The sequence below is a fragment of the Scyliorhinus torazame genome, chromosome 2, assembly GCF_047496885.1.
Source record: "Scyliorhinus torazame isolate Kashiwa2021f chromosome 2, sScyTor2.1, whole genome shotgun sequence".
Lineage (NCBI taxonomy): Eukaryota > Metazoa > Chordata > Chondrichthyes > Carcharhiniformes > Scyliorhinidae > Scyliorhinus > Scyliorhinus torazame.
Window position 1 is genome coordinate 226,663,307 of NC_092708.1, and position 14,081 is coordinate 226,677,387.

Consider the following 14,081-nt stretch of genomic DNA (forward strand, 5'->3'; position numbering starts at 1 on the left):
CGTGGTGCATATAGGCACCAACGATATAGGTAAAAAACGGGATGAGGTCCTACAAGCTGAATTTAGGGAGTTAGGAATTTAACTAAAAAGTAGGACCTCAAAGGTAGTAATCTCAGGATTGCTACCAGTGCCACGTGATAGTCAGAGTAGGAATGACAGGATAGCTAGGATGAATACGTGGCTTGAGAGATGGTGCAAGAGGGAGGGATTCAAATTCCTGGGACATTGGGACCGGTTCTGGGGGAGGTGGGACCTGTACAAATCGGACGGTCTGCATCTGGGTGGGACCGGAACCAATGTTCTCGGGGGTGTGTTTGCTAGTGCAGTTGGGGAGGGTTTAAACTAATGTGGCAGGGGGATGGGAACCGATGTAGGAAGTCAGTGGGGACGAAAACAAAAGGCAGGAAGTGTGTAAAGCATGACCAGAGAAAGCAGGGCAGAGAGCAAGGAAAGTCTACATTAAACTGCATTTATTTCAATGCAAGGGGCCTGGGATATTATAGCTATGAATGAAACATGGCTAAGGGAGGGGCAGGACTGGCAGCTCAATGTTCCGGGGTACAGATGCTATAGAAAGGATAGAACAGGAGGTAAGAGAGGAGGGGGAGTGGCGTTTTTGATTAGGGAGAACATTACGGCAGTACTTAGAGGGGATATATCCGAGGGTTCGCCCACTGAGTCTATATGGGTGGAACTGAAAAATAAGAAGGGAGAGATCACCTTGATAGGACTGTACTACAGGCCCCCAAATAGTCAGCGGGAAATTGAGGAGCAAATATGTAAGGAGATTACAGATAGCTGCAAGAAAAATAGGGTGGTAATAGTAGGGGACTTTAACTTTCCCAACATTGACTGGGACAGCCATAGCATTAGGGGCTTGGATGGAGGGAAATTTGTTGAGTGTATTCAGGAGGAATTTCTCATTCAGTATGTGGATGGACCGACTAGAGAGGGGGCAAAACTTGACCTCGTCTTGGGAAATAAGGAAGGGCAAGTGACAGAAGTGTTAGTGAGGGATCACTTTGGGACAAGTGACCATAACTCCATTAGTTTTAAGATAGCTATGGAGAATGATAGGTCTGGCCCAAGAGTTAAAATTCTTAATTGGGGCAAGGCAAATTTTGATGGTATCAGACAGGAACTTTCAGAGGTAGATTGGGGGAGACTGTTGGCAGGCAAAGGGACGGCTGGTAAATGGGAGGCTTTTAAAAATGTGTTAACCAGGGTGCAGGGTAAGCACATTCCCTTTAGAGTGAAGGGCAAGGCTGGTAGAAGTAGGGAACCCTGGATGACTCGAGATATTGAGACTCTGGTCAAAAAGAAGAAGGAGGCATATGATATACATAAACAACTGGGATCAAGTGGATCCCTTGAAGAGTATAGAGATTGTCGAAATAGAGTTAAGAGGGAAATCAGGAGGGCAAAAAGGGGACATGAAATTGCTTTGGCAAATAATGCAAAGGAGAATCCAAAGAGATTCTACAGATACATAAAGGGGAAAAGAGTAACTAGGGACAGAGTAGGGCCTCTTAAGGATCAACAAGGACATCTATGTGCAGAGCCACAAGAGTTGGGTGAGATCCTGAATGAATATTTCTCATCGGTATTCACGGTGGAGAAAGGCATGGATGTTAGGAAACTAAGGGAAATAAATAGTGATGTCTTGAGAAGTGTGCATATTACAGAGGAGGAGGTGCTAGAAGTCTTAAAGCGCATCAAGGTAGATAAATCCCCGGGACCTGATGAAATGTATCCCAGGATGTTGTGGGAGGCTAGGGAGGAAATTGCGGGTCCCCTAACAGAGATATTTGAATCATCGGCAGCCACAGGTGAGGTGCCTGAAGATTGGAGAGTGGCGAATGTTGTGCCCTTGTTTAAGAAGGGCAGCAGGGAAAAGCCTGGGAACTACAGACCGGTGAGCCTAACGTCTGTAGAAGGTAAGTTGCTAGAAGGTATTCTGAGAGACAGGATCTACAAGCATTTAGAGAGACAAGGACTGATTCGGGGCAGTCAGCATGGCTTTGTGCGTGGAAAATCATGTCTCACAAATTTGATTGAGTTTTTTGAGGGGGTGACCAAGAAGGTAGATGAGGGCAGTGCAGTAGACGTTGTCTACATGGACTTTAGCAAAGCCTTTGACAAGGTACCGCATGGTAGGTTGTTGCAGAAGGTTAAAGCTCACGGGATCCAGGGTGAGGTTGCCAATTGGATTCAAAATTGGCTGGACGACAGAAGACAGAGGGTGGTTGTAGAGGGTTGTTTTTCAAACTGGAGGCCTGTGACCAGTGGTGTGCCTCAGGGATCGGTGCTGGGTCATTTGTTATTTGTGATTTATATTAATGATTTGGATGAGAATTTAGGAGGCATGGTTAGTAAGTTTGCAGATGACACCAAGATTGGTGGCACAGTGGATAGTGAAGAAGGTTATCTAGGATTGCAACAGGAACTTGATCAATTAGGCCAGTGGGCTGACGAATGGCAAATGGAGTTTAATTTAGATAAATGTGAGGTGACGCATTTTGGCAGATCGAATCAGGCCAGGACCTACTCAGTTAATGGTATGGCGTTGGGGAGAGTTATAGAACAAAGAGATCTAGGAGTACAGGTTCATAGCTCCTTGAAGGTGGAGTCGCAGGTGGACAGGGTGGTGAAGAAGGCATTCGGCATGCTTGGTTTCATTGGTCAGAACATTGAATACAGGAGTTGGGACGTCTTGTTGAAGTTGTACATGACATTGGTACGGCCACACTTGGAATACTGTGTGCAGTTCTGGTCACCCTATTATAGAAAGGATATTATTAAACTGGAAAGAGTGCAGAAAAGATTTACTAGGATGTTGCCGGGACTTGATGGTTTGAGTTATAAGGAGAGGCTGGGTAGACTGGGACTTTTTTCCCTGGAGCGTAGGAGGCTTAGGGGTGATCTTATAGAGGTCTATAAAATAATGAGGGGCATAGATAAGGTAGATAGTCAACATCTTTTCCCAAAGGTAGGGGAGTCTAAAACTAGAGGGCATAGGTTTAAGGTGAGAGGGGAGAGATTCAGAAGGGCCCAGAGGGGCAATTTCTTCACTCAGAGGGTAGTGAGTGTCTGGAATGGGCTGCCAGAGGTAGTAGTAGAGGCGGGTACAATTGTGTCTTTTAAAAAGCATTTAGATAGTTACATGGGTAAGATGGGTATAGAGGGTTATGGGCCAAGTGCGGGCAACTGGGACTAGCTTAATGGTAAAAACTGGGCGGCATGGACTGGTTGGGCCGAAGGGCCTGTTTCCATGCTGTAAACTTCTATGATTCTACCCAATTCATTTTTCCCAATTAAGGAGCAATTTAGCGTGGCCAATCCACCTAGCCTGCACATCTTTGTGTTGTGGGGGCAAAACCCACACAAAAACGGGGAGAATGTGCAAACTCCACACGGACAATGACCCAGAGCCGGGATCGAACCTGGGACCTTGGCACCAGGAGCCAGCAGTGCTAACCACTGCGCTATCGTGCTGCCATACCATCTGCTTTTGAGCTACTGCAGCAAATTAGAGGGTGGTAACTGTGTACTATCAACTAGCCTCTTTGCTCAGAACTCTGGTATATGCAATCCATACATGTGTGGGTAGCATGCCTCTAACGAAAACCACAATGCCACAGGTAATATGATCAGGTAGATCATTGATATTCGAACAACATTCCGAGACGATTTTGGAGGAACCCTGTAGTACTCACTACAGCACACACCATGATTCTGCTGCATACTTCAAAACCTCACCTTCATGAGGGTGCAGCCATGTTACCAAACATTTGATAAGCAGCTAAAGAAGGGGAGATATTTTCTGACTGGCTGTGTGTGACTGCTTTAACGGAATGTGGTACCAATGAACCCAACGCCAATTCCCCATCCAAAAGCAGTCCCACAGTTTATCTCCTGCCCTAGTGTATCTAGACAGAGCTACCCCCATGACTTCAGCATGGCTGATTCACAGGGGCACCAAAGATGGTCTTGCAGTATGACCTCGAGCAGCTGCTCTGAGTCAACTAGACCCAGCTTCAGATGGCTCCATCTCAGCCAGGGCGGCAACAGTCTGGACTGACTGGGTGACAGGCAACAGCAAGGGAACTGGAGGAGTGGCATGGCTGAGAAAGCATGAACAGTTATATCCTGAGGATGGACAGCAGGCTCACGGTACCATTGCCGTGCCACTGGTGCGGCACCTCAGCAATGTTGATGATCTCTTGGAGTGCTCAGCCTGCATGAGAGGTGTCTGAGCTAACAGCAGATACAATGGAAGCGGAGACATTGGTCATCAGATGCTGCATCATGGTTGAGTCCATGACTATCCTCATGGAGTTGCTCACCGCTTCCATGCTAGGCTCCAAACTCTGTGCAAAAATCATGAGCAAAGTTGATACCAGACTTTTCCATCCTCTCACTGGAGTCCTTGCAGTGGAGATCATGTGCACCATTATCCTCTGGCTAGCTAGCACCTGCTATTTCCTTTACTCCTGCCCTCGCTGCTGGCTATTCAAGCCTGGTGCTCCAGAACAATCAAATTCCTCCTCTAAATTACATATTGTTTTTATTCATTCAAGGGATGTGGGCATCGCTGGTAAAGCCAGCATTTATTGCCCATAATTGTCCTTAAGATCATGAAGAGATGCAGTCCGTGTGATGCAGGTACACCCACTGTGCTATTCAGGAGGGAGTTCCAACAATTTGACCCAGCGACAGTGAAGGAACGGTGGTATATTTCCAATTCAGGATGTTGTGTGACTTGGAGGGGAGCTTGCAGGTTATGGTGTTTCCAAGTGTCTGCTGCCCTTGACCTTCCAGGTGGCAGTAGTCGTGGGTTTGGAAGGTGCTGTCCAATGATCGTTGCTGAGTTACTATAGTGCATCTTGGAGATGGTACACATTGCTGTTACTGTGAGCTAGTGGTTGAGGGAGGGAATGTTTTAGGTGGGGGAAGGGATACTAATCAAGCAGATTGCTACTCAAGCTTCTTAAGTGTTGTTGAAGCTGCACTCATCCAGGCAACTGGACAGTATTCCATCACGCTCTTGATTTGTGCCTTGTAGATGATGGACAGGCTTCGGAGAGTCAGGAGGTGAGTTGCTCACAGTATTTATCAGGTTGGTCCAGTTGTTTCTGGTCAATGATCAGCCCCAGGGTGTTGATGGTAGGGGATCCAGCCATGGAAATGTTGTTAAATGCCAAAGGGAGAAGGTTTGCTTCTCGCTTGTTGAAGCTGGTCATAGTCTGACACATCTGTTGCATGAATGTTACTCGCCACTTATCAGCCTTCAAGTGGGCACAGAATGCTTCAGTGTCTAAGGAGCAGGGTCAATGTCTGAGCTGGTGGTTGCGTGTGAGAGCAAGTGATGGAGGTTTTTATCCAGGACCTCCACCTTTTGGCCTCTCACCAAGGCCTGGCTAGGCTTCAATTCTTAGATATCTGAAAAGAGAAAGGCACAAGGATTGGGTTGTGATAAGAGAAGGGGGAAAGCAAGATGTGCATGATTACATCATCTACAGCTCATAAATCAGGTGCAATTGTGGGATGATGGGGAAGTGGGATGTGAGAGGGAGGAATAGGTACCAGGATATGATCACCTTGGATTCAGCCCTGACATTGTCCACAGCCTCAGCATTGCCTGATCCAATGACGGTGCACACTGCCTCATGTGGAAAGGACATGCAACTGCACCTGTGCCCCGCTGATTTGGTGCTCCCGTCTCCAGTGAACTGCCTTTCCTGCAGGAGAGGGGAAGGGTATCAATGAGTGTTGTGCTTGTGATAAGTGTTACGAACCCCACTGATGTTATCTGCGATGACCCCGCAGGATAACCTGAAACACAGTTCTTCGGGGTGTATATTTATTTGCAGTAATGTGAGGAACAATGGACACCCTAGTGAGGAACCAGACCAGTTGTGGTGTAAACAATTAATACAAATATTTTTTAAAAATTTAAAAACACAAAACAAAAGATTAATATACACTATGACACTTAAATATATGAATAACTAAACACACTGTTTTATTTGAATTTACCTCTTGTTCCCAAAATATACCCACGTTCCCTGAACACACAGACACCCTTTTTCCCAAACAACATCCAGGTTTAGTAACTCTATAGATCGAATCCAGCCAATATTTACCACCCAGTACTGCTTAGGTGACCAAGTCTGGGAAAACGACTCTTTCTGGTTCAGCGGAGGCACAAACTGCATCTTATAGAGGAGAATATCTGCAAATTGCCGTGCTTCTAAATGTTAGATGGACAGACCCCCATGGCTTGGATCATAAATGGAACTGGCCTGACTCAATGTTGGATGGAGAACTGATATGGCCATTTGCACCTCAATGTCTCTAGTCTCTAGACACCTGCTGATCTTGTTACATGACAAATCACATCTCATTATTCCTCTATGCCTGCTAGTCGTGTTACTTTTCTATTATTTTATTTTTTATCTCACTTTCACTGTTAATCTCATTAACTTCCCACATTCTTGACAGAAGATGAAGTGGCTGTCACAGTTGAATAGCTGGCAGTATGTGCAAGTTGTGGAATTTTGGTGTGAGACTTGCAACAGTGCTAAGTGTTTGAGGATAAGGAGAATGTATGTGTCATTATTGATAGAGATTGTTAGTATCTGAGTGGTGGGGATGCAATGCATCAAGCGGTGGCTAGTTGGTAGGAGAGAGCATTTGAAGATGCATTCAATGATCTCACAAGTGGCCATAGTCAGTGAATGTCTTGTGGCAGTTCATCAAGGTCCTCAGGGTGTGACTCTTGACATTGCCTGCCACAGCTATCAGTTCCCACTACGTCTGAATGTCTGCCTGGAGGGCCTCCTGTCCCTCTGCTGATAGGTTACACCTTGCCTACCCTCCTTCTCTTTAGCCAAGACCTCCAGTACCCCTTGGTAAAATCCTGAAGCCTGCTCTCGGTCATGCTGTGCCATCATTGGTGTTCTTCTTGTTCATGATCTCTTCTCTAACCTGTTCCATCAGCTGTTACAACCAGGATATACTCCCCTTTAAGAGGCACAGTCTGACTTCAAGTAGGACAGGGTAGCTTTAAGAGGTATTAACTTCTCGCGATTTTGTGCTACTGCTCGGGCATTCAACTGACCAACAGTGCTCTAAGCCTGGGCTGCATTGCTGCAATCATTTAAATAAGTAGGTTGCACAAAATTTGCATGTTGCATCTTTCCCCCCTTTATTGATTCATGGAATGTGGTCCTCACTGCCAAGGCCAGCATTAGTTTGTCATCCCTACTTTCCTTTGAACTGAGTGTCTTCCTCAACCATTTCAGAGGGCAGTTGAGAATCAACCACATTGCTGTGCATATGGAGTCACATGTAGGCCAGACTGGGTAAGGATGGCAGATTTCCTCCCCCAAAATGGCATCAATGAACCAGATGGGTTTTTGCAACAATCAATGATAGTTTTCGTTGTCACCATTACTGAGATTAAGTTCATATTCCAAATGTATTAATTGAATTTCCACTGCCTTGGTGGGAGTTAAACCCACGTCCCCATGGCATGAGCCTAGGCCTCTGCATTACTACTATGCCACCATCTCCCCATCCATCAGAAGCAATTGGATGTGACTTAATAGTGCATTGTGACCCCCGAGTCTGTTTTCTGCTGAAGCAAATGTTGCACCTATAGCTGCAGAGTCGGGCTGTAAAATCAAAATCTGTGTGTTACATTGTTCCTTGGTGGAGTATAATCCTTTTTTTCTTAAAAATAACATTTTATTGAAGGCATTTTAAAATATATACACAACAAAAGAAACACAAACGGCAACTGCGTTAACACAAAACAACCATATCCTCCCTACACACCCCTCAAACCCCTCCCCCACTCCCATCCCGGCACCCAAACCACCCCGCCCCCCCCTCCCCAGCACAAACAGAAAAATGAACCCCCGCCCCGCTCGCCCCACCGCTGACGACTCAATACTCCTTAAAAAAGTCAATGAGCAGCTTCCACCCAGAGGTGAGTCCCATCTCCACACCTTGAATGGCAAAGCTTTGACAAAGGGTCATCTGGACTCGAAATGTTAGCTCTTTTCTCTCCCTACAGATGCTGCCAGTCCTGCTGAGATTTTCCAGCATTTTCTCTTTGGTGGCAAACTTTACCTTCTCCAAATGCAAAATCTCTGCCAAATCGCTCATCCATACCCCTGCCCTCAGCGGCTCAGAGTCCCACCAGCACAACAGAATATGTCTCTGGGCTATCAGGGAGGCAAAAGCCAACACTTTGGCCTCTCTCCACACCTGTAATCCTGGATCCTCCGGCACTCCAAATATCACCACCTCCAGACTAGGGGCTACCACTATTCCCAAAATCCTTGACATTACATCCGCAAATCCCGACCAAAACCCCCTCAACCTCAGATGCGCCCAAAACATATGAATATATGGACATGATTTGCACCATTCCCCCCCCACACCTATATACCACCCCTGAAAAGAACCAACTCATCCTGATTATGTGGACTCTATACACCACTTTAAGCTGGATGAGGCTTTGTCTTGCACGCAACCAAGGTGCATTAATCTTATGCAAAGCTTCACTCCATACTCAGCACCAGCTCCCCACCCAGTTCCTCCTCCCACTTATGCCCAACCTCTTCCACCAGGCACGCACTTTCTTCACCTGTTCCCCATATATATGTGCAACCTTGCGCTCCCCTATTTCCTCCTTGGACAGGAGTTATTCTTTGGCAATGGGCCGACAGCATCGGAAACGACAGCACCTTCTTCCTCATGAAGTCCCTAACCTGAAGTTACCTAAACTCATTCCCATTCGGCAACTGCTACGTCCCCTTCAGCTCCTCCAGGTCTACAAACCTCCCTCCAACAAGCAAAACCCTAAAATATTCCGACCCCACCTTCCGCCACCCCGGAACCCCGCATCCAACCCCACTGGTGCAAACCTATGATTAATGCAAATCAGCACCCACAGAGACATGTCTGCCATTCCAAAGTGCTGCCGACACTGGTTCCACACCCTCAGTGCCAATACTACCACCAGGATCGTGGAGTGTCTGACCGACGAGAGTGGAAGAGGCGCCAACAACAGTGCCCTCAAGCTGATCCCCTTACATGAGCGTGCCTCCATCAGCTCTCAAACTGACCGTTCCTCCACTGCCTATTTCCGAATCATTGCAATGTTTGCTGCCCAATGGGGCTCGGCATTGCTAAACCCCCTGTCGATGAGTATAATCCTTTTAATTTGTGCCTGTCACAGACCAAAAATAATCCTAGGGCTCAATTCCCCGGCCTCATCGCGCTCTCACTCGAGCGAGACGATGCCGGTGAATAGCGGGAGAGGTAGAAAATGAGAATCAGGCCGGGCACCAAACCATTTGCGATGCAACCAGCCCTCTCCCGTAGGCAAAATCGGGGCCTCGCCGTAGCATGGCACAAAACCAATTATCACCACTTAAGCCCTATTTCCATACAATTAACGGGAGCCACCTCATATCCAACACCTCCCATGATTCGGCAGCCTCCCCAGCAAGTGGTCACACTGGCGCCAATTAATACTCCTTTTCAATGGCTGCTGCAGGGAACCAAGGAGGTAGGTGGCCATCTTCTCTCACAGACAATGAGCCCAAGGGCACTGGGCATGCCACCCATGTGTTGGGGGGGGGACCCCGTGGGTGGGCCATGTAGCATGTGGAAGTCATTGCCGAGCATCCCAATCACACCCTGATACCTGGACATAGTACTTGAACACTGCAGGAGGCAACACCACACATGCAGCAGCCAATCGGCGAACATCCAGGGGATGAGCCCCAGACTCGTACACATGCCCGCAGCCGGGTATGCGAGGGCAGGGCATGTCAGGTGGAGTGCGGCGGGGGGAATGTCTGGGGGTTGGGGCTTGGGATTGGTGGTCGGCCCGCATTGAGAGCAAACAGTCAAAGGTGTCATAGTGGTTGTATTGAGGGTTTTTTAATGTGCCTCGTACAAATGTACACCACTGCCCCACTCTCCCGATGGTATCGCTCCACTATCCCCACACTCCTGTGGTATTATAACTGTAAGAACTGCAAGGGTTAATGATGTGTCGAGATTAGCCACTAGAGGGAGCTACAGTTACAACTATATCAGGCAGTGATGCTAAGCCTTGTGGGGGGAGTGTATGCAGGAGTTAGCTAGAGAATCAGAAGTACAAATAGTGTGAGTGAGAGCAGTTCATAGTTTATATCAGTATTAAGATTAGCTGAATCAACTTTGTATTCTTTAGAAGTACGTGTCAAATCCAAATTCATAGGGTTAAAAAGTTATAGTTCAAACTATTTTGTGGTCTTTGTGAACTCTACGTCAACCATCCTGAAATAAGCAACAAAAACAACGCCACACCTCCCTCCCCCCCAAATCCCCCTCCTCCTACCCCCAATGCAAACTCCACTTCTTAACCCCCCCCCCCCCCCCCCCCCCACCCTCAGTGATCCCCGATGTGCTTGGCCTTCCTTGCTCTACCGCTATGTCACCACAATGAACATCAGTGGTGAAGGCAGCAGCTACTTACCTCATCCGTAGCCTTTGATGCCCCTGGCGGGTGTCCTCCGAGGGCTCTGGGGCCAGAGGGCCCGGCGCAGTTGGCAGCACATGCACAGCCTGCCACCCGGTTCCGAGTGCTGGCTACGAGTCGCGGCCTCATCAGAGGGGTGGAACTCGGGGAAGCCGGTGGCCATTGTCGCCAGTCCATAGGATGGGTCTGAGTTGGCGCCCAGCAGCCCCTCCTCCTGGTCGGTGTCCATAGGGCCTGGGGTTCGTCTCCGGACGGAGGGGCAGCTGGCTTGAGCCTCGGCTGCCTCTGCATCATCTGGCGGCTCCCCAACGTCTCCACCATCGAGTCGACACCATCAGCAATGCTCCTCGGTGATTGGGCCATGCTTTGCAGCGCCTTGGCAATGCCCACTTGCCTGCGACTGGGACATGCTTCGCAGCACCTTGGTCATTCCCATCTGAGAGTGGGACATGTCCCACAGAAACTCATCAAAGTCAGCCTGGTACAGGGTCACATCCCCTAGAGAATCGGACATTCTGCCGAGGCCCTCAGCCATGGCCATTACTGACTGCGCGACACCTTGGACACCTTCACTAATGCTGCTGAAGTTGGGCACCAGACTCTCCACTGCGTCACCACCCTAGCAGTGTTGGCCTCGGTGCCACACATTGCCGGTGACATCTCCTGCACCCGTAACCTCTGGGACTCCTCCAATCGGCTATGGACCTGCTGGAGTGTTGCTGACATCAACCTTTGAATGTCCCTGCCGAACCCTAACGTCTCCATCTGCTCCGGGTAAATCTATTCCAGAGGCTCAGTATCTGACTGGGACCCAGCTGGGTCCTGGGATCCTGCAGACCTCCGACTGCTGTCTTGCTTGGGTGTTCCTATCTCCACCTGATGTACATCAGGAACTGTGTGGTGCTCACCAGATTGTGTCCCAGAAGCCTGTCCATTAACGATTCCCACTGAGGTCAGTGTCTCTGTGCTGGTGGAGGGTGGGGATGACAGCTATCCCGCATCGACTGTGGCATTCTTAGAGCTCACCTCCGAGGTGGTCTCATGGGGGGCAGGGTGGGGCGACCCCGGATGGGCTGGCGCCAATGGCTAGAGGACCTGTGGGGGATTGAACATGTGGTCAGTGGGTCATCAGTCTGCATGTAATGTGTAAATGTAACGTAAATGTACAGTTCAATTCCCGTACCAGCCTCCCCGAACAGGCGCCGGAATGTGGTGACTAGGGGCTTTTCACAGTAACTTCATTTGAAGCCTACTTGTGACAATAAGCGGTTTTCATTTTCATGTAATGTAAATCGCTTATTGTCACAAGTAGGCTTCAAATGAAGTTACTGTGAAAAGCCCCTAGTTGCCACATTCTGGCGCCTGTTCGGGGAGGCTGTTACGGGAATTGAACCGTGCTGCTGGCCTGCCTTGGTCTGCTTTCAAAGCCAGCGATTTAGCACTGTGCTAAACAGCCCCACAGCAACTCATGTGTAACAGTCCTTCCGGGTGGGGCCTGGTGGTTTCTCACCTCTGCGGCATGCACTGACCTCCGCATTGGTAACTGCTCTGTCCTTGGCCACCCCGTCGCATCCAGGGCCCGTTCCTCGAAGGTACTGAGGATTCTAATATCCAACACCCCTCCGATAGTCTGGACCCACTCCCGGCGATTGTGGGAGAGCTTCTCTGTGGAGACACAGAGGGAATCATTAGCCACACACGTAGGTCACAGTGCTGGGGTGGGGGGGACCGGGGGGTGAAGGGAAGATTAGGGTGAAAGGAATTGGAAGGGAGGACTTGGTCGCATTGGGGTGGGAAGGTTCCGGGGATGTCACCTCACCCATGCTGCCCTTCTCCTGGCACTGGAGGCCAGTCCTCCTGGTTACGCTGCCCGAGCTTACGGCCCCTGGCACTCGTCCCAGGTGGCACTGGCTGCCCTGTTGCTCACCCTCCAGGATCCTTGGGGGAACAGGACATTTGTCCTAGCCTCCACCGCATCCAGGAGCCTCCCCAAAATCGGTCTGCATCCCAAAATCGTGGGACCGGTCGTCTCGGCGTCATGGCTGAAAGCCGAGTGGGGTTGACTGTGCAAGTTCGGTTTTAAATGCTGCTCGTTAACGGGGTGGGGGGAGCCTTCATTTGTGGCCTGAATCCTGTGGGGACTCGTTAAGTGGACCAATTAACATTGAATAGCACTGGCGGCAGTTCCCACTCGCTTCCACACTTTCCAAGAAATTGTTCAGGAGGATTGCACCCCAAGAGTTGAAAAGAGCCAGAGGATAAAGAGAGATTCAAAACAATGGTGCCCAACCCAGACTTGAATATCGAGCTGACAGTGAGCCGTTCTTGTACAGGAATATACACATTTCCTTTGTGGAAAAACCGAATGAAGTAAAAAAGGGCAAGGGGACATTGCAATTATTATGTTTAAAATATTTGTCTTCTCATTCTTAGCAGTTTATTAAAACAATAAATTTGTACTGAGAAGGCACAACCGTCTATATAGCACATTCCTTCTGAATTGCCAAGAGGAATTGGCCCAGTCTGGAAATTAATGTATTAACTCTTTGAAGTACAAATGTATAATCGTCAATCAGTGGGATCACGTAATGTGGTGAAGGTTAGTTTTAAAAGAGAAGAGAAGGTCAAGGGGAAGTTAGATAGAGGTGTTCAAAATCATGAAGTGTCTAGGCAACATTGATAGAGTGAAACAATTCCCTCGATGGAAGAGTCATGAAAAGAGAGGACACCGATTTAAAGTGAATGGCAAAAGAGCCACCGTCAGTGTGAGGAAAATATTTTACTTTTAAACATAGTGGCAATATCATCAAAGGTTTCATTTGACAGCACAAATGACAAGTGAAGTTCAAATGGTTCATCTTCACTCTTTGAATCTAGAAATTTAATTACAACCTTAAATTTCCCTTACGTATATCACTCACATCTTTGATATAAAAAACAAAATTATTTTCCTTACCACTGCTGTTTCTCGCTTCAGGACTGGGAAGTATTCCTGTGTGAAATATAATTGTAAAATTACCAATTTTAAGACATATACAGAATCTACAGTATTATTTTTAGTTAATTACTGCATAGGTTACGGCTTGTTAGTTGTATAGATTAATTTAACAGGTAGGCATTAGTTACCGTTTTGATGCAATTTTCTTAATATTCAATAAGAAACTTAAATCGGGCCTATTTTCCAAATGCAGAATTCACCCCCAAAAGATAATCCTCTTAAAAATGTTCAATGATCTGTATTTACATATTCTTCCATTTGTAGAAGGAAGCACTTCAGGAGGTGACCTTAGATAGGGCAGGGAACACAAAACGGGCCATATTGCAATGATCCTCTATTCTATGCCCTGCCAGTCTCTCGGTCTTGCATACCTTTAAGTACCCAATTCATCTTTTTCCCAATTAAGGGGCAATTTAGCGTGGCCAATCCACCTAACCTGCACATCTTTTGAGTTGTGGGAGTGAGACCCACGCAGACACGGGGAGAATGTGCAAACTCCACACAGGCAGTGACCCGGAGCTAGGATCCAACCCTGGT

At 48.0% G+C, this 14,081-nt stretch overlaps 1 protein-coding gene across 2 annotated transcripts in view; it reads right to left on the reverse strand.

The window, feature by feature from the left end:
* Positions 1-14,081, reverse strand: part of LOC140396157 (uncharacterized) — a 193,012-nt gene that overhangs the window by 53,677 nt on the left and 125,254 nt on the right. For both annotated transcript variants that reach the window (XM_072484403.1, XM_072484393.1), the window contains exon 8: positions 13,503-13,538. In XM_072484403.1, coding sequence (XP_072340504.1) covers positions 13,503-13,538 — 36 coding nt within the window. The remainder of the gene's footprint in view (positions 1-13,502; positions 13,539-14,081) is intronic.